This window comes from Balaenoptera physalus, assembly GCF_965194825.1.
Source record: "Balaenoptera physalus genome assembly, chromosome: 1".
NCBI lineage: Eukaryota > Metazoa > Chordata > Mammalia > Artiodactyla > Balaenopteridae > Balaenoptera > Balaenoptera physalus.
The window spans coordinates 99,941,570-99,961,868 of record NC_138882.1 but is presented as its reverse complement, the minus strand read 5'-3'; the positions used below and the strand labels follow the sequence as shown (position 1 = coordinate 99,961,868).

The window sequence follows — 20,299 nt, the reverse complement described above, 5'->3', positions numbered from 1 at the left end:
GTGTGTGTGTGTGTGTGTGTGTGTGTGTGTGTGTGTGTGTGTATATCCTGTTACTGTTGAGACACAGCCCGGTGGAGTGAGGGAGGGAGATGTGTGCTGTGATTAGATTGCCTACCCCCTCCCTCTAGAAACTCAGGCCCCATCTGGGGAAACTGAGAACTTAAGAAATTTGAGACAGGGAAGGAGGACAGTGAGCAGCCAAAACCTGCCGAGTCTCAGAAGACTGGTTTCTGCACCAGGGAATGGAAGAAGTGACTGGAGGTGGCTCTGGATTCGACTCTGTGGCCTGAGATTGATTCCCTTGAGATAAGCTGTTTTCTGTTGGTGTACCTGCGGGCCACGAGTTGAGAAAGGGATGCCTTTCATCTTTGGGAAATTTCTTTTGCCTGATTGAAAGTCTGAAATAGTTCTTGTACCAAGAAGTTGGTGTTTATTGATAACTGCTTCTTTGGATTCATCTGAAATGGGAATCAGACTGATCAGTGGTAAGTATCAAAAAAAGGTCTTGGACTTTTTTTATGCTGACAGCCATACTCTCTTCATTTCCTCTGAAAAAAGAGCAGGTGAGAGTAGAATCTTTGGAAGAAGGAATAAATTAGCCAGAAGATGTGTGAAAAGGGGATTAGAAAAGATGTGGTAGGAGTCCTGGAAGGAGTCCATAGATCTTTTCATAGATCTTCCATAGATCTTTCCTGAAATAGCACTGAGTACTTAGTTGGTGCCTACTAGATGTATTGACTAAAGGAAAGTAATACTCTGAATATTATCCTGATCACCCTCCACTGGCCATAGTGTCATAGCGGAATTCTGGTGGCTGTTAATTCTCTGATTTAGGACCTAGAAGCCAAAATTGGGTGGGACCTTGGAAGGAAGTGTAATTAAGCTACTTAATCTGAGTAGATAGACCATGTGTTTGTGGAAGTAAACTTCTCAGCTTCTGATGGTAAAAAATATCAATTAAGATCAACTAAACAAGTAGTATACGACTGTTTTTCTTCTCTGGAGTCTTATAGCTGTTATCGATTGACTATGATTCCTTCTTCTTGCTAAGTTCTGTAGAGCAATTCTTTTAGCTCACTCTGTCACTAGACTTAGAACTAGGTGGTAGATGTACCATAGGCCAAATTGTTTCTTCAGTAGAGCTTTTTGTACCATTCTCAGTATCACATAGAAGAGTCAACCATTGTACCCACCAAGCTATTTTAAAAGGTGCTCTAAAATAGCACATAAAATTGGCCTGACATTTAATTGAGTCGCTAAGGCACAGCAAGTACACTTCTGTATTTGGATGTGCTATTTGCAGAATGGGTCAATCTGATATTCTAACCTTTCTCATATATGATTGATATTAGTTCAAGAATAGAACACTGGTGGAAATTCCCTGGCGGTCCAGTGGTTAGGACTCAGTGCTTTCACTGCCGTGGGCCCAGGTTCAATCCCTGGTGGAGGAACTAACATCCTGCAAGCCATGCGGCTCGGCCAAAAAAATAGAACACTGGTGTGTTTGTTGTGGGTAAGGCTGTTTATATGGGGTGGTGAGTATTGAAACAGAATAGTTCTTTAACATAGGACTTTTTGATTTTCAGATCCTTTTTGGACTTCAACTATCTTCTTTTCCCTCCTCCTCATCCCCATCCTACATCATATTAGACCTGGCATTCCTTACAGCTCTAGATTTGAAGAAACATTAAAGCATACCAATTAAGACTTAATAATGATTGGAAGAAATCATGATAAATAGGAAGTAATGTAAACAGAATGACTTTGTAGTCATTTTTTGTATTTTGTTTTCAACTAACTGACCATGTTTCGCTTAAGTACAGCGAGTCCAACCCAATTAGAAGGCTATTATTGAGATCTGGCTTCACTAGAGAGAAAACTTGTGATATCTGTAAATTGCTTTTGGCAACACTGTCTATTTACAATGTGAAGGCGAACAACACTCCAGGAGGTACTTCACCAAGGAGAAGACAGAGCTACTAGCTATGAAGAGAGCCAGTGGAGCTAGCAGGCCTGATGGAAACTAGCGGAGAAGCTGCATTTCACAGCAGCAGTTATTGATATAGGTTCTCTTCTGCAAGTAGTTTGGGATGGGAGAGAAGACAAGGTTATCATGTATCTTTGTGTAGCTGAATCATTTTATTTATAAGCATTGAGGTTATCAAAATGCTGCAAGAATAGACAACGACCCATTTATGTCATGGCCTGAGTTAACTCTCTGCCCACTTCAAATAGGGACCATATTCATTATCTGAGAGATGAGGTGCTGCAGTGATTAGTAAGCTTCTTGCAGCAGTCTTGCAACAGTCTCATATTTTTAGATGGGAAAGTTTTTGCTAAGCTTTAGACTACTGAAGCCTAATCCCATTCTACAGGGTGGGATTATGACTCTTAGTTCTTAGGTTGCTAAAGAAATACATTTCTGTCTTGACACAGCAGGCTGTCTATATTTTTTATTTAAAAAAGCTGCAAATGTTATTGCATTTCCCTTCCCCACCCTTCCTACCCCCAGGTAGGTGGTGTCTGGGAATATACCCAGAACCTTTGGGGAAAAAAAAAGATGAACAGGGAGGGAATCGTAACAGTCATTAGAGGAGAGCAACTTCCAAATAGGCTGCCTAGGCCAGGAGCAAGGAAGCTGATGGAGGAAGAGCTTCCTCTGGAGAGTGTTAAATGGTGTTGATGGTCTCTTGACTTTTTTTCTGCCACCAAAATAACTGCATATTGGGTTGAAAGTCATTACCTTGGTCCTGGATTAATCTCTTCAGTAAATCTAGCTTTGCTGACTGCAGAAGTCATGTGAACATACAGTGGGAAATCCTATCTAGAAGGGCAGATGCTGACTTGTGGCCACTTCAATAAATGGTTTTGGTTTGGTTTGGGTTTGAAAGGCAGTTGTCTTTTTGACATTTAAGCTAATTAAAGTTTTAGCACCTAAACTAAAAAAGCTGCTTCTTCAGGTGTACGAAGATACTTGTTAATCAAGTTCAGGTGTAGTGTTTGTGGTTTAGCTTGAATCTTTATTATTTACTTATTTATTTTTGAAATTCGATTGATTTGATCTTATAGAAGAAAGAAATTTGAAAGGTTCACTCATTCTACAAATAATTATTGAATGCTTCCTATGTGCAAGACCCTGGTCTAGATGCCAGGATATGTAGCTCTCTTTCCCTTCCATTCCTTTAGGATCTATCCTTAGGCTTAAAAATACAGTCTGTGGACTCTGCCTCCTCTGTATTTCACAAAGTAACCTAAAGAAAAACTGCCCAGTTGGATGTTAAGCCAAGGTAGGTTTAAAATGAAAGTACACTGAAGTTTTTCTTTCAGGACTGCTGCCCAGTAGTATTATCTATGACATCAGTATTCTCTGCTTTGATTCTTGGTGTAAAAACACAAGTCTGTGTTCTCTTGATTACTGCTTCATTACCTGTAGAATCCTACTAATTCAGTAATCGCCTTGCTCATATTAGCTGCCTGTGCCTAGGCTGCACAGTTATGCCTGATTCTTACACTGCCACCAGATGCTACCCTAGCTGGAGGGTACATATGACAGAGGAGGGGAATGTTTAGCAGCTGTAACTAATGGGCGTTTTACTATTCCTGGCTTCAGAATGCCTATAACCAGGTTGCTAGCATTATGGAGAGAAGATTTTAATCTGTAATAGGTTACATTTCCAGATATTATTTGCTGAAAACTTAGCTTAATGAATTCTCCATGGGAACCTTTTCAGATTTAATCAGCTTGTGAGGAGAAGCTTGATTCAGATTCTCAAACCATTCTGTTTTTCAGAGGAGGTCGAGGTTTATTTTATATTTCAAAGAAAGGGTTTATCAGAGTTTAAACAGGAGTTTAGGAGGAAGGTTTAAACCAGTTAATAGAAGTGTTTTCCTGCACTTCAGAAACACTAATTAATTTAACTATAAGTAATGTTAATTGTAAGCTATTTGCTATTTATTAAAGCCAGTCTTCCAAGTATCCTTCAAAAGTTATCTGTTTCTGCCTTATTTCATTTAAGAAAGGTTTTTTTTTTAACATTTTTATTGGAGTATAATTGCTTTACAGTGTTGTGTTAGTTTCTGCTATATAACAAGTGAATCAGCTATATGCATACGTATATCTCCATATCCCCTCCCTCTTGCGTCTCCCTCCCACCCTCCTTATCCCACCCCTCTAGGTGGTCGCAAAGCACCGAGCTGATCTCCCTGTGCCATGCAGCTGCTTCCCACTAGCTATTTTACATTTGGTAGTGTATATATGTCAATGCTACTCTTACTTCGTCCCAGCTTACCCTTCCCCCTCCCCGTGTCCTCAAGTCCATTCTCTACGTCTGTGTCTTTATTCCTGTACTGCTCCTAGGTTCATCAGAACCATTTTTTTTTTTTAGATTCCATGTATATGTGTTAGAATATGGTATTTGTTTTTCTCTTTCTGACTTCCTTCACTGTATGACAGACTCTAGGTCCATCCACCTCACTACAGATAACTCAATTTCGTTTCTCTTTAGGGCTGAGTAATATTCCATTGTATATATGTGCCATATTTATGTGCCATATTTCTTTATCCATTCATCTGTCAGTGGACACTTAGGTTGCTTCCATGTCCTGGCTATGGTAAATAGTGCTGCAGTGAACATTGTGGTACATGACTCTTTTTGAATTATGGTTAAGAAAGTTTTTAATACAGAGTTTACCAAGTCATTATTTTCTCCTTCCTTCAAATTAGTCCTAATTAGTTGGAATTTACTATGGTATGTGTGTTTTTAAATTTTTGTTAGAATATTCTGGTATTTTCTTCTATACTGTGTATAGAAGGTTCTGGCAATATTCCATTGGCTTTGTGAAGGATAGGTACATGATCAGACTCTGACTATTAGCACCCCAATGTCCATCACCATTTAAGGCATCTCTTCATGATTCTTTCAAAAAACAAGACCATTGCTAACTTCAGGATAAGAATGTGCTACAAGAGAATATTCTGAAATAAAAAACAAGCAGAAGCCCTAAGAGATTATGCCTGCTTTTTGATAGAGTTGAGAGCAAGGGTAAAGGGTTTAATGTCTCAGGGTTATAAGAGAAAAGAAAACTTTATGGAACGTGGGAAGGAAGACCTGTGAAATTAGACAAATGCTAAACGAAGTTGGATCTTAAGCTCTCTCTCCTCCCCCTCTCCCCACAAAATTCTGCTGAAACTATCGGGAAGAGATAGTAATTGGCATTTTGGGAGGAGTCAGAGAATAGCGTCCTCCGCCCTCATTTCTGGTGGAAGAATTGCTGGCTTAGTAGGAGCCACATGATAATATTAGCTTTTAGGGGAGACAATGTATGGCCTTTAAAAATGAAACATTTCATAGAACCCTTGTTGTAAGTTTCAACTTTTTGTCTTCCTCTTATAGCAAATCCAGTTTGCTGATGACATGCAGGAGTTCACCAAATTCCCCACCAAGACTGGTCGACGATCTTTGTCTCGCTCTATTTCTCAGTCCTCCACTGACAGCTACAGTTCAGGTAGGTGTGAACTTCCTGTTCTCTCTGATCTCTCCTCCCTCTTCCAGAGTCTTGAGCTAGTGCTCTACCCAGTTCTCTTCACTTATCTAGGATCTGAAAATGCCTCATGTCAGGACTGCCCGTCTTTGTGCTGAAAGCTGATAACTAGTGGTTGGGCAATGGGAATGTTCCCAGCCAGGGTTGTAGCTGGAGAAGCTTTTGTCATCTTGAGACTTTCCTCCCGGATGGTCTCTGTGTGTGGTCTGTGGCCAGTGCCTGGTTGGTAGTACTGGGCCGGTTCCCATTCCCACGTTTATTCACCCACATTGAGAAGGGAGAAAATCAATGGTATTTTGGCTGCCGGAACTGGCCTTGAAGAAGAGGTGTACTTTGGAAGCATAATTTCTGATTTCTTTGTTAAAGATATACCCTGCCACCTATTTTTCTTTCTTGCCTTTAAGACTGCTTGAATTGTCAACAATAAAAATTAGTATTTAGCTCTTTTTATTTACTAGGTTACCCTTTATGTTGAAATATCTTCCCCTGTTAACCTCTGGAGTGGGAAAGAGTCCAACTAATGTGGCTCCAGCTGTTTCTTTTTAGTTCTCCTCTCCTATCTTAACCCTATATAAGCAGTCTTTTTTTCTGCTTTGAACTGTGCCCTTCTCAGCTTTAGAGGCGGGTATTAGAAAATTAACATGGAAGAGTATATAGAATCTTAGTTTGAGTACTGGAGGAAATGGGGCATCTAATCCAACCCCCTCAGTGTTCAACTGAGGAAACATTGTTAAAAGATTAAAAGGCTTGCTCAAGGTCATAGATTGCTATGAATGTCAGCAAAGGAATTTGTACCAAAAGCCATTTATTTTCTTTTGCCATAATCTTGTTTGCATTGTATTACTAACATTAGGACTGGGCTTGAGGTATAAGGACTGTTTTAAAAAAAAAGAAACGGGTAGACAATTTTTAAAAACTTATTCTCTGCCCTGTGACACTGATAGCCCATTATGGACAAGATAGGCAGACAAGTACAAATGGTGATATACAGGGTTAAGTACGGGAAAAAATGAATATGCAGTCTCACTATGAGCATGTGTGCAAGAAGAGGTTCCAAAATATAATGACTATCATAAGTGAAAAGGTGTCTTGGAGTGAGACAGATACAAAAAGTGATAGGTGACAAGCAGGCTAATTATAGCTAAGAGAAAAAAATTTGGAAGATTGAGTTATAAGAGAAAAAGTTGGGATGAGTGATGGAAGCTTTAAGAAGTCTTTAAAGATCTTGATGGCCATGTTTTATGGGGACCTAATAGAGCATTTTTAAAAGTTTAGTGATAGAGTTAAATTGTCCTAGTGGATAGATAACCTTTAGTAGTATTTGTGTTAGCTGGACAGAGGAGGATGTGTATGTAGAAGTCAGCGAGAGACCTGGTACACTGGCAGAGACGGTGATCAGGAAAATATTCAATGAGAGAAAAGAAGTGATTTGAGAGGTAAGGAGTGATTGTTTTATATTCTCCTGCATATCTATCTGAAAGGACATTTTTAGCTTTTTGTGAAGCTGCTTTTTAAAGTTGAACATCTTGAGTGATCTCAGGGCTGGCAATAGAACTAGTGCTGCTCATCTTTTGTGTCATTTCTGTGTTCCTTAGTGCAACCTAGTGTAAAATCTCTTTATAAGATTTTATAAGATAAGGTTATCTTACTGTTTTTATTCTTTTACATTAATGGTTCTCAAAGTATGATCCTCTCAACAGCAATATCAGCAGCACTTGGGAATTTGTTAGAAATGCTAATTCTTGGGTCCCATCTGAGACCTACTGAATGGGAGTTTGTGGCAGTGGGGCCCTAGCCATCTGTGTTTCAGCAAACCTTCCATGTGATTCTGACAGATGCTTTAGATACTTAAGTTTGAGAACTAGTGATCTATAGAAATAACATTCCTTATATGCCCTAAATTATTCTTCCATTTTTGCCATGTCTGGTTCCAGTCCCAGTTGGGACCAAGTGCCCCTATTTTGAGGGGTTCTCTTGAGCTGGTGCAGCTTTGGGATCAATAGCTCCTTATCACAGGCACTAATGGCAAAGTCATCGGGGGCGGGGGGGTAAAAGGGCCACAATACCGAAAGATCTACAACAGTTTCATTCATACCGTTTCTTAGACCCTGGAGGAGTAGAACGGAGAGAGACGTAAAAGGTGGCTCCAATGAAGAGTGTTCGCTTAACTTAAATGAGAGTCCCTTGGTGACTGCACTCTGTGGAGTTGGGGCCATTGAGGTTTTTCTTTCCTCATTTCTTTCTTTCCTGGCTCTAGCTGCGTCCTATACAGATAGCTCTGATGATGAGGTTTCCCCCCGAGAAAAGCAGCAAACCAACTCCAAGGGCAGCAGCAATTTCTGTGTGAAGAACATCAAGCAGGCAGAATTTGGACGCCGGGAGATTGAGATTGCAGAGCAAGGTAAAGAAAGGGAGTGGGTAGGGGACCAGAAGCAACCCACTTGCTAGTCATCAGGATGCACAAACAACTTAAGGCTTGAAAGCTAACTTGAAAGTCTCCTGGGAAACTCCAGTATCTTGGACTTTTATATAAACAAATCTATCTGTATGGAGCTTGAGCCTCAGGATTCTTGTTCTTGTTCTCCCTGCTGCTTCCTGTTCTCAGCGTGTGGTAATTACACAGAGTAGTTTCTCTTTTCCTCCCGCATGATACCATGTTCAAAGATCTGCTTGCAGAGTCAGCAAGTCCTGGATCAGTACGTGGTGGTTAGTTCTGCGGCTGCCAATCTCAGAGACCCAGATTTCCCAGAAGCAGCAAATGTGGGAGGGTTTTCAGCTAAGGATGTGGTGACCTAGGGTCCCTTTTGGTCTTTGATCCTGAGCACCCTCTGCTGGAGCAAGAGTAAAAATGACTGACAATCAGTTAAATCTTGGTTTCTCTACCCAGCCCCACTCCCAATAATGTCTCTTTACTCTTGTTGCTTTCACATTGGAGGCATGTTCTATACTGGGCAGGAGTACAGAACTCTAACAAACTGACGGAATAGGATTAGACAGCGTAGAAAAACAGAAGCAAGTGGCTTCTGCTGATGTAAAGTCTTTCTTCCTGGTCTGATGATTGTAGTATATAGGAATCCATTAGCCAATGCCATAACTACTTCCCTCTTCTCCCAGATGAATGGTGACACCTTCCATTTCGATCACTTTTGAGAATTTGACTACATATAAGCCCTATACATATAAGGCTGAAACAGTAGAGGAAGAGAGAAATTCCAAGTGATTAGATGACAACTCACTGCTGCTGTTCTGCAGTTGAAGCTGCCAGGCATCAAATATATATACTTAGAGGGAATTCCCTGGCGGTCCAGTGGTTAGGACTCCATGCTCTCACTGCCAAGGGCCCGGGTTCAGTCCCTGGTCAGGGAACTAAAATCCCACAAGCCGCGTGGCATGGCCAAAAAAAAAAAAAAAAAAATGTGCTTAGAGTTTTTCTTCCTTACCTCACCATATCTCAACAGATCCAGACCAGCCCTAGATGTCGCTGGGGCAGGAATTAATGATATTGCTAGTGCAGACCTAGCTCAAATACTCTGTTCTTTCACAGACATGTCTGCTCTGATTTCACTCAGGAAACGTGCTCAGGGGGAGAAGCCCTTGGCTGGTGCTAAAATAGTGGGCTGTACACATATCACAGCCCAGACAGCGGTGAGTTTGTTGGGAGAAAAGTGATGGTCTTCTGATGGGAGTGGGGGTGGGGAGGGACACTTTTTCTTTTTTTTTTACTTGCTTTTCCTTCCCTATCTAACTTCCAAGTGCTAACTATTAAGTGGAACCTCCCAGTTATACAATAATGGGGTTTTCTACTTTGATTGTATAGATATAACCTACTTTTAACCAACCTGACTTAGGGAGATCTCGATTTGCAAAAATATGATTGTTATAAATATGTTACTAAGACTTGTGGGACCATTTTTGGGGGGTAAAGTTAGATTCCAGTGTACTAACCAGTGGATTACACACCCTTTTGTAACTTCCCAGTGTAGCACCTGTTGCTGCTGAGTTGCTGGGCATTGTTCTCTTAATTACCACTCAAGTCTGGCCCTCCTCCTTCTCACTCTGTCTTCCTATACATCTATATAGGTGTTGATTGAGACACTCTGTGCCCTGGGGGCTCAGTGCCGCTGGTCTGCCTGCAACATCTACTCCACTCAGAATGAAGTGGCTGCAGCACTGGCTGAGGCTGGTAAGCTCAGCTTTTTTCACTGACTTTGCTGCAAAATAATTATCTAAACATAATTTTTACATATCAGAATTATCTTTACAGTGTCATGTATGTCTAGGGGCTATAAAATGTGGAGGGTAATAAAAGTGTCGACAGGAAGGAAATGGCTAATAAAGGTCCATATGCATAGTGGAATATTGTATAGTCATTTAAAATGATCTTTGTAAAGAATCTAGTATATGGGGAAATGCCCAATTCTAATGTTAAATGAATGAGAAAGAACTTTGAACTATGTGAGCTGTGTGAGTATGAGCTCAGCTGGTCTCCTTTCACAAAAGTCTCCTCACTTTTGAGAGAACACAAGTAAGAAGTACCATCTATTTGATAGTTCATTAGATAATTTGGTATTCAATATTGCATTGAAAATATATGAACTACTTATGAGTTCAATTAAACATAAAGCAATTTTTATTGTTAAAATGTCCAAAAGAAAATCACTCTGAAGTTTCTTTAAGGTTCTCCCATCTTCCTATGATCCTCAGAAAGCAACTGTATAGTACTTTTGTTTTTCTTGTTTACTCTTTTCTGATGTTTATTGCAGAAAATTTAAGAGGTTCCCCTAAAATCCTGCTACACAGAGATAATATTTGACATATTTTTCCATTTTTCTATTCACTTTTTACAGAGATGAAATAAGTCTCAGTATATATACAATTTTATAACGTAAATATAACATTTTCAGAAGTAGTTTCCATGTCACTGAAAACTTCGACAGCATCATTTATAAAAGTCATATGGCCATGTGATTTTACTTCACTGTTTTCCTAATGTGGAACATTTAGGTTGTTTCAAGATATTTGCTAATATAAATAATGTTGTAGTGAACAGCTTTGTTTTGATTCCCACTTCATTTTATCTCCTTAGAATAAAGTTCCACGTATAAAATTGACCAAAGAGAATAACATTTTAAGGTTCTAAAATACTTTCAAAAACAAAAATCCCTTAAATTCTTAACTAATTTCTGAACTAAAGATGCTCTTTTGACTTTTTGCCCTCCATAAGTTGTTTCCTTTCCAGCATAATTTCTTTAGCCTTTTTCTCTTGCCCTGGATCTCAGAGAGTGATGTTGGTATAGGACACTCCCCCAAAGAGGAATGAGCTGAGTTGTTTCCATGTCTACAGGAGTTGCAGTGTTTGCTTGGAAGGGCGAGTCAGAAGATGACTTCTGGTGGTGTATTGACCGCTGTGTGAACATGGATGGGTGGCAAGCCAACATGGTAATAATGCATATTCATCCTACACTTTTGACAATGGATTTGTTTCCTTTTTTCCCTCAAAGCATGGTTCCCTAAATATGTTTCGGATGTTTGGTCTTATGCACTTACTTTGTTGCCAAAATGGTTAGCTTGATACCTATTCAGGATGGGTCTGAGTACTGAATGGAAAGGCGGGGGAAGGGTAAGACCAACTGAACACACGTGGCTCAAACACAGCAGAATGAAATAGAAGAAAATGATATGGTACCTCTTTGGAGTAAAATTCTGGTTTCTTTCCTTCCTGCCCCAGCTCTCCTTTTATGTTCCAAGGGGCTTTATATCAGGGCTCTAGACTAAAAAATGAGTCTGTGATTAGCCTACTACTCTTCACCATAGCCTAGAACAAACTTAGGAATCCTTTTAACCATCTTACACCAACAAATTTGACTGTGTTTCCACTGTCTAAACCTGCTCTAAGGAGCTCTGAGGAGTGCTCTACAAAACATACAGGGCTCTCTTACTAGTGCAGAAAGTGGGTTCAAAGTTCCCCCCAGCTCTAGCAGCCTGAATGCCCATAGAAGTCTTCTGGCTGTTCTATAGATCCTGGATGATGGGGGAGACTTAACCCACTGGGTTTATAAGAAGTATCCAAACGTGTTTAAGAAGATCCGAGGCATTGTGGAAGAGAGCGTGACTGGTGTTCACAGGTAACAGATTCTGGAGTAGCTGCCCCTTGTGTCCTTGCCTCAGCAGATTCTTCTGGTCTCTTTTAGGCTTTAGGGCTATGTTTCAGGCTTGTAACTAAATGGGAGTATCTTCCTTAGATAAAACTTTTGAGTATTTACCTTTGAAAAAAAATCAAGGAGACCCTAAAAAGAAGTTATTTCAGATTCTAGTTCAGACATTTTCTCTCCCATTTATTCCACTGTGATTCTCAGTCATTGCTGGGAGGTAGGGAGTGAATATATCTTGAAAAACTGTATTCAATTTTGGATTATAATTTTATATCTGAAATACGAAAAAAATCTATTGTAAAACTATATGTTATACACATTACAAAAAATAATACTGGGCAAAATATTATTTGCTTGTTGGAATACCTAAAAAATATCTGAGAAAGTGTTTCTCATTTGGGGGCACGTTACACATGCTTAAACACACACACACACACACACACACACACACACACACACGGAACCATATCAGAATCATTGATAATCTTTATCAGAAGTAGGCATGGGTTTTTTTTAAAGATTAAGAAAATGCTGGTCTAAGGAAATGTATCCCCTTTTATGAAAGAGAAGTAAATTTCTTCAATTGAAAGGTTTTTTTCCTTCAAAAAAAAGGGGGTGGGAGTTGGGGAAGAGAAAATGAAAAGAAGTTAGGAGGGATAACAAGGAATTACCTTGTTTACTAATATTCTTGGGCAATAAATAAGACTGGGGAGGGCAGCATAGAGCTTGAAGAGAATTAGGCAGACTTTGCCAGCTACTGTGTTTTACCAGCTAACTTTGTTTTTGTTTTTGTGGCTTTCTTCTCCCTTTAGGCTGTATCAGCTCTCCAAAGCTGGGAAACTCTGTGTTCCAGCCATGAACGTCAACGATTCTGTTACCAAACAGAAATTTGATAACTTATACTGCTGCCGAGAATCCATTTTAGATGGGTAGGTTGAAATGTATAATTATTCAAATTTATAGGGGGTAAATTTGGCTTGGGTTATAATGTTAGTCTGATATCCCTCCAGTTTTGCCCCCTGGTCTTCCTATGGCTTTAAAAGTTTATTAGAGGCATTCTATCTCATACTGAGCCCAGCCAACTTCCAGTTGAAGTTCTTATGGGGCATTGCCCACACTTCTAATTTTCAGAGGGACTGTATTTGAGCTAATAATGTTTGAGTTGAGGCTTGTCTGTTTCCACAGCCTGAAGAGGACCACAGATGTAATGTTCGGTGGGAAACAAGTGGTGGTGTGTGGCTATGGTGAGGTAAGTAGCTGGGCCTCACTGTCTGCCTTTTCACAGACTTGTTAGAAATTTTGAGTGAAGGAGACTTGTGCTGTCAGTGTAAACTGATGCAGGGTTTAAAATATGCTTTTAGATAAAGTGTCTCAAAATAGTAGCAAAAGTCCTTTATTCAGATTTATGAATAGAGACATATAGAACGAATTGAGTTTTTAGATTTCACCACTTTGTCTTATGCTGTGGAATGTTGGCATCATTTCCCCCCAGTTATAACAGTAACCTTTTCATTGTGAGACATAATTCAAGTAAATATGTAGCATTTTGGTCCCACGGGTGACTTATAGTGGAGTGAAGGGTAAAATCTGAAGTGACATATAGTTGATTATCTCTGAACTAGAATAGATGACAAGAGATTTTATTTATTGTCATAAACAATGACCCACAGAAGTTTCTGAGCTGCTAGGCTGTCCTTGAGTGAGATGCTTCTCAAGTGATAGTTATCAGGTTTTCCTGGAACAAGAAACTAGAGGTTACAGTTGCTGTTCCTTGGTCTTGTTTCCTTGATGGTGATACTTTTATTTCCTTTATCTCTTTTACTATCCCAAGCTCCAGCCCTTGCTAAAGCCCTTGAAATGTCTGCTAAATCACTCCTCTAAGGGTCACAACATAATCAGGATCTGTTTCTCCTCTGCTTGGATTGGAGCATCTTTGCAAAGACTTGCTAGATGATTGATGGTTTCAGGGAGGCTAATTCCCATCTCCCAGAGAGCCTACCTGCCTACTAAATATCTGTGCCTGAATGGACCTGACTTCTTTCTTATGCTCTGCAGGTGGGAAAGGGCTGCTGTGCTGCTCTCAAGGCCCTCGGAGCAATTGTCTATATCACAGAAATTGACCCCATCTGTGCTCTGCAGGCCTGGTAAGAACAGCGGTAATACCATTAGGTTCACTCCAGGGACTTTATGTTTCTAAGAGTTTGATTATTGTATTAACCATTCCTTGGAGAAATTTCTCAAAGAAGGAGAAGACTAAGATTGCTCTGTTCCCTGCATTGTAATCATAGGGCACTCGTAGAGCTTCTTGGTATTTTCCCTTCCTGGATGGAATCTTGGGGAGTCTGAAGAGCCCAGTGTGTATAGTTTAGCACAGCTTATTACTACCATTCCAGTGAGGTAGCCCTGGATTTAACTTTAGAAAGACATTTAATTGTCTCATTTTGTGACCAGCTTCTGTCCCACTGCCTCCTTGCTTTTGCTCATAGTGTTCCTTCCTTTTCTTCCAGCATGGATGGGTTCAGGGTGGTAAAGCTAAATGAAGTCATCCGGCAAGTTGATGTCGTAATAACTTGCACAGGTAAGTGTCAGTGCTTTGGTGTGCATGGAGGAGTATTAACTCTGAGGTTAAATCTTGAAAATGATCTAATTGACTTTTATATAAAGTAAGTAAGACCTGTGTTCTGTGTAAAAGTCTGAGAACTAGAGTAAGCTATCAGAACCTTAACATATTTTCCAGAACAAAGAGCCTTTTTCCTTGATGGCTTTTTATCCTGCTTGATCTTAAAACCAAATAACTGAGCCTAAGGAGCTGTTATGCAACGCACACTTCTTTCCTCACAGTGTATACATGCTCTTTAGTGCCAGCAAACCTCTCTCCCTTGTTCTAACTGAAAGCCAGTCAGTACCTTTCCCCGCCAGGATCTGTTTCCTCAGCCACTCTCCTTTACTTTTAGGAAATAAGAATGTAGTGACACGGGAGCATTTGGATCGCATGAAAAACAGTTGTATCGTATGCAATATGGGCCACTCAAACACAGAAATTGATGTGGTAAGCCTTCTCTCATTGATTTGTTGCTAGGCCTTTTTTTGCTTCCTTCCATTATAGCCAGTCAACTGCGCTCTCTTCCTTTCAGACCAGCCTCCGCACTCCGGAGCTGACATGGGAGCGAGTACGTTCTCAGGTGGATCATGTCATCTGGCCAGATGGCAAACGCGTCGTCCTTCTGGCAGAGGTGCACACACACAAGGGTTCGGGCAGTACAGCACAAGCAATATGGTTAGAGCCATCCGGGGAGGGGCGGCAGGGTAAACATATTCGGCCTATGTTTCCCTGAATTCTATCTTTGGATAGAGGTATATTTCTCAAATAGTCTGGTCTCCAAAATAGAATCACTCAAAAAATATCTACTTTTTACTAAGTAACATACTACTTCCTGACCACAGCTGATTCTTCAGTTTGTCAGACTCAGATGGACTTGCAGAAAATAAGATAAAACCTAGAGTCCTGATTTGGAACTGTAATTCTTCCTCTACTAACTGAGTCTAGAGGAGTATAAAGTCCTTTCCTGCATTTGCGTGACTTGCATGACATGACAGAGGGATAACACAACTCATACCAGGGCTCTGTTTCAACGTTTCAGGGTCGTCTGCTCAATCTGAGCTGCTCCACAGTTCCCACCTTTGTTCTGTCCATCACAGCTACAACACAGGTATGTGACAAAAGGCCGGCTTAGCCTGCGCTAAGATGAGTGGAACTGGACCTAGATCAGAGTTCCAGTGAGAGTGTGCCCTCCTGTGTTCTTATCAACCTGTTTTCTTCAGGTTACAAATTGTCAAGATTTAGGCTTTCTCAAGTGTAGAAGATAATCAGTCAGGCAGAGTCAGTGTTTGTGTCCCTTTGGTTGGCTGTTTTAATTTAGAATATAGTGTTTCAGCTCAGTTGTATTTAGTCTCTTCTTTTATTAGGAACTAAACAAAAACACCAGTAAATCCTCCTGTGATGTGTGCTGGTGTTTACCACAGTCCAAGTCCTGCGTGCTGCCACTGTGGTAGATCACTTCAGTATTTACCCCAAGACCCTGTTAAATCTATTTCTTCTGTTTTTGTTTTTTAATGTCCCTAAGAAGTGTTTTTGTGTTTTTTGACCCTCTTTTCCCGCCTTAGGCTTTGGCACTGATAGAACTCTATAATGCACCTGAGGGACGATACAAACAAGATGTATACTTGCTTCCTAAGAAAATGGGTGAGTAAAAGCAGTAGAAACCTATATTGATCCCCAGACTGTTGCATGGTTTGGTAAAATGAATATCATGAAAAGCATTGGATTTAGAGTCAGGATTCTAATCCCTGTTCTAGCACTTAGTGGTTTTTGGACCTCGGGACAAGTTCTAATCTCCATGAGCCTCAGTTTCTTTATCAGTAAAGTGAGAATAATACTAAATATATTGCAAAATTGTAGTAAGAATTACAGCTAATGAGTAAAGGTGCTTTAGCACAGTGGTTTAGGGTAGATGCTCTTATCCTGAGTAGCTTTATGAAGTTTATTAAACTTACTACCACTGATTATAGCCTGGGACCAAAATGAGAGAAACAGAAATATAGTTTTTATTGTCCATCTTCTATGAGATATACGAACAGTCTTCTGTCATTCCAGGGGTCAACTGTGTTGTGTTCACGTGACATAATGCATCATCTTTAGTTCTTTACCTTTCTGAATATGGTGCCAACCTCCCCTCTCATTGGTCAGCCCAAACCCCTGTCCTCTTAAAGCTAAAAAACTTCTTGCTGTTGTCCCCTTCAACAGCTTACCTCAGCTTACCTTTGGGTTTTGGTTTTTGGTTTCCAATTCATATTCATAAAGGTAAAAGCCCAGGAAGCTTATCTGTGGAAAACTAATACATTTGTGCCAGCTGCCTTAGAAATCCATGATCCTAAGATTTGAGACCTTTATGGATCTTATCGTAAGTAAATGTTGATGACTTAACTCTTTTGACCTTACTGGTGTCCACTTTGATTCATAATTTGACTATAATCCAGCTGAGGAAGTTGCTGCAGGAAAGTGAGAATAGTACATGGTATGTTGGCCATTGAGGTGAACCCAAAAGCTTTGCCAGAGAAGAATGGGGAGGAACAAGTCGGCCCATTTTGTCCCGCTGGCAAATGGCTTTCTAAATGCACTCTGGATGTACTGAGAGAAATACCTTAAAGGCAACTTTGAGGGTTTTTTTTAAATTAAGCAAATATTCTGAGTTAGATTCTTTCAAAGTTATTCCAAGCCTTGTCCTCTCTCTCAAAGAAGCTTCAGATGAAAATAGGGGGAAGTTATGCCCTGAGAGGCATATTTGAAATGGAGTCTGCCCCCCTGCCGCTTTGTTCTTCCTAGATGAGTACGTTGCCAGCTTGCACCTGCCATCATTTGATGCCCACCTGACAGAGCTGACAGATGACCAAGCAAAATATCTGGGACTCAACAAAAATGGTCCATTCAAACCCAATTATTACAGGTAACTTGGGAGAAAGTAAATGAAAAGCTCTTCTCCCCAATATTAAGCCATGCAGGCTAGCCAGCTTTCTTAAATAGTGTTATAGCTAATTTTGAAGAGTACAAGAACTCTGCCTCACACTAACAAGGTAAACAGAGAAATTGTATATCTAGTAGTAGATGTAAAGAAGTCAGCATTTTCTAAAATTTTGGAGCTTGAACCTCACCCCCAGAGATTCTAATAGAGTTAGTCTAGAATGGGGCCCCGGCTTATTTTGTAAAACTTCTTCAGATTATTCTAATGTATTGTCAGGGTTGAAAACCACTGATTTATAGTATTAGGGAGCAGGAGATACAGCTAGAGATGGCATTGTTGGAAGTCCTTTGGAAGCGCAGGGAGGAATAATCCTTGGGGAATTACTGCAGGAATCCCTGGCCTGGGCAGGGGAAGGACCCTGGAGAGTGTTCTCTGTTTTGGATTCTTTTCTTGGAACTCTCATGTGGAAGACACACGTACTAAACAGTCAATCTCTTTCTTTACAGATACTAATGGACCGTATTACCAAGGACCAGTCCACATGAACCACACAACTCTAAAAGAAATATTTTTTAAGAAAACTTTTATTTTCTTCTTAATCCTTTCCTCTTGATTTTTTTTCCTATAATTTCTTTCTTGTTTTTTCATCTCATTATCCAAGTTCTGCAGACCACACAGGAACTTGCTTCATGGCTCTTTAGATGAAACTGAGATTCAAGGTTTCTCACCCTAGTCACTAAAGAAGGATTTTACTCTCCCAGCCCAGAAAGGTGATTCTTTCTTTACCATTTCTGGGGACTTTATAGTCTTAATTGGGTACCTTATTAACAGGAAATGCTAAGGTACCTTCTATGTGGAACAATCTGCAATGTCTAAATTGCCTTAAAAGAGCCCATTTCTTAGCTGCTGAAATCAGTGCTCTTTCACTTCTTCAGAGGAGCAGGGATGGTACCTACCAGGCAGGTAGGTTATATATAGGTGGTGCATGTTAATTTCCCCTAGATGTTCCAAGCCCTGTTTCCTGTGTAAAGGTGGTATGTTTGGTTCAGAGATGTGTACTAGTGAGTGTCGCTTGTTAAGATCTGGTAGGCCCACTTGGATTTAGTACAGCCCTTCCTCCACTCCCACCAGACCCTCTCATTTTCCAGGTTTTTATCCAGACTGTACTCTATTAAGTTGAATTTTGTCCCCTAGCATTTATTTCTGGTTTTTTTTTTGTTTGTTTTTGTTCTGTTTGTTTTTTGGTTTTTGTTTTTTTGTTTTGTTTTTTTAAGTAAGAAAAATGTTTAGTCTTAATACTGAGGAGCTGCTTGAGTGGTTAGTTGTTATCAGTTTATCTTTTGAACCTTTGGAGCTAAAAGTGCAGAGTTGAGTCTAGAGAAATGCTGATCTCAAACTCTGATAATCCCTCAGTTTCTAGCCCATAGTTTATAGCATCAATGAACTGGGGCCGTAACAGTAAATTTTATCAGCTCTGCCCCATCAGCTTGTGCTGAAAGCAAATTTCTTGAGCCATTACTCAGTATACAGCACTGAGCTCTGTCTTTAGGATTTATCCTTTAAGAGCAAATTTCTAATCAGCTGTGCTTCTGCAATTTAAAATACTTAAAGGGAGGTAGATGTGGATGGGAGGAAGAAGGACAAATTGGGTCAGGGTGAGGGGAATTAGCTCTGTATAACTTGTCTCGGGCTTTAGGACCCATGTAACTTTAGTTTTACAGAAGCAGTACCACTTTTGATTGACACATGTCACAGAAAGTTTATGAACTAAGACCTTAAAGGGCAGTTTGTGCATAGAGAAAATAATCAGTATGTCCTGGCTCACACTCTGAAAGAATCCTCAGAGATAAGAGAGATGTATTCCCATGCCATGCACCCTGCTCACCAGCATTTCTGCATGGTCAGGTGAGCTTTATGCTCATGAGCTTTAAGTGTATAATTATCCAGGATTCTAAATTCTCAACTTGCTCTAGCTGGTGATCCTTCAAAGTTGGGTCAGGCATTAGTGCTAGATACTAGAAATTTTCATTTCCCTATTGCCATTGATCAGAGAAGACAGACATTAATTAAAAATAGAAATATAAGAAGGAAAGCTTTCACTCTGTGACTTCCTAGCAGGGGTCAGTGATCTTGCCAAAACTTTTTTCCCCTCTCCTGTTTCTCCATAACCAGCCCCTTCCCACTTCCCTGCCACTGTGACCATGCTTTCTTCTCTGTAGATGCTAATGGTTCAAGCCCTTTTTCCCAAGGCGTTTAACCAGCCAATCAGAACAGCACATCCTTTAGGGGAGGTAACCTGGCCAACAGTGGTATCCATCGTGTGAGTTCTGCTGGAGGGAAGGGGCCCAGGTCCTGCTGCCCTCTGGCCTGCCCCCTGCTCCCATATCTATTACTGTGTCCATAGAAATACTAGGTAAGGGCTCCGTCTCTGTCAAGCCATGTAACAAAGGACACTGTGGGAAAATGTCTGGCATCAGAGGGAGCGTGTAGAGAGCAACTTGGGAGGAACAAGTTTATTTTGTATTGAATGATTTTTAATGAATGCAATATTAATCCTTGCAGATGAGCAATAATCATTAAAGTCAATTAAAATGATAAGATCTTATTGGAATCCTGTGTCATTCCTGGTTGAACAGCAAAAATTTCATTAGAATCTGTTTTCTAAGAAGGGACAAGTCAGGGGTCAGTTAGCAGTATCTAAGAGAGATTTGTTTAGGACCTAATATGTAGAAGAACAGGCTTCATGCAGAGTTCTTCAGTAATATCTTAAAATTTTGTATGCCTGCTCTGTGCTGAGCATTGGGCCTGGACACTTTCACTCTGACTTCCTTCAAGGAGCAGACTTGCTGCCTAAAATTCAGGGCTCCTCACTTACACAGTCCTCTTAGAAGACCCTGTACCTCATTCTTTTCCTTAAAAAATGCCTCCAAAGTTATGTGAGCTTCAGCCCCCCCCCCATACCTGTATCCATCTCTGAAGTTGTCTCCATGTGTTCTGATTTAACAATGTATCTGTTAATATTGTTCAGAAGTAATACCTTTTCTATTTTGTTAAATTGGTCCCAAACAATGTTGATGTTTTCAGTGC

The 20,299-nt window shown here is 40.3% G+C and overlaps 1 protein-coding gene across 3 annotated transcripts in view; it reads left to right on the top strand.

The window, feature by feature from the left end:
* Positions 1–19,810, top strand: part of AHCYL1 (adenosylhomocysteinase like 1) — a gene marked incomplete at its 3' end in the record, with an annotated part of 39,580 nt that extends 19,770 nt beyond the window's left edge. Inside the window, exons 1-17 of one of the 3 annotated variants that reach the window (XM_082434884.1) lie at positions 156–485; positions 5,394–5,505; positions 7,799–7,942; positions 9,086–9,186; positions 9,622–9,724; positions 10,886–10,980; positions 11,560–11,666; positions 12,506–12,622; positions 12,879–12,942; positions 13,749–13,837; positions 14,201–14,271; positions 14,648–14,742; positions 14,828–14,926; positions 15,335–15,403; positions 15,858–15,936; positions 17,077–17,197; positions 17,719–19,810. In XM_082434884.1, the coding sequence (XP_082291010.1) occupies positions 5,415–5,505; positions 7,799–7,942; positions 9,086–9,186; positions 9,622–9,724; positions 10,886–10,980; positions 11,560–11,666; positions 12,506–12,622; positions 12,879–12,942; positions 13,749–13,837; positions 14,201–14,271; positions 14,648–14,742; positions 14,828–14,926; positions 15,335–15,403; positions 15,858–15,936; positions 17,077–17,197; positions 17,719–17,725 (1,452 nt within the window). In that variant the 5' untranslated portion in view covers positions 156–485; positions 5,394–5,414. Of the gene's footprint in view, positions 1–155; positions 486–5,393; positions 5,506–7,798; positions 7,943–9,085; positions 9,187–9,621; positions 9,725–10,885; positions 10,981–11,559; positions 11,667–12,505; positions 12,623–12,878; positions 12,943–13,748; positions 13,838–14,200; positions 14,272–14,647; positions 14,743–14,827; positions 14,927–15,334; positions 15,404–15,857; positions 15,937–17,076; positions 17,202–17,718 lie in introns of those variants that run through there. The other 2 variants (XM_082434882.1, XM_082434883.1) reach the window with 2 other exon arrangements.
* Between the last annotated feature and the right edge of the window lie 489 nt (positions 19,811–20,299).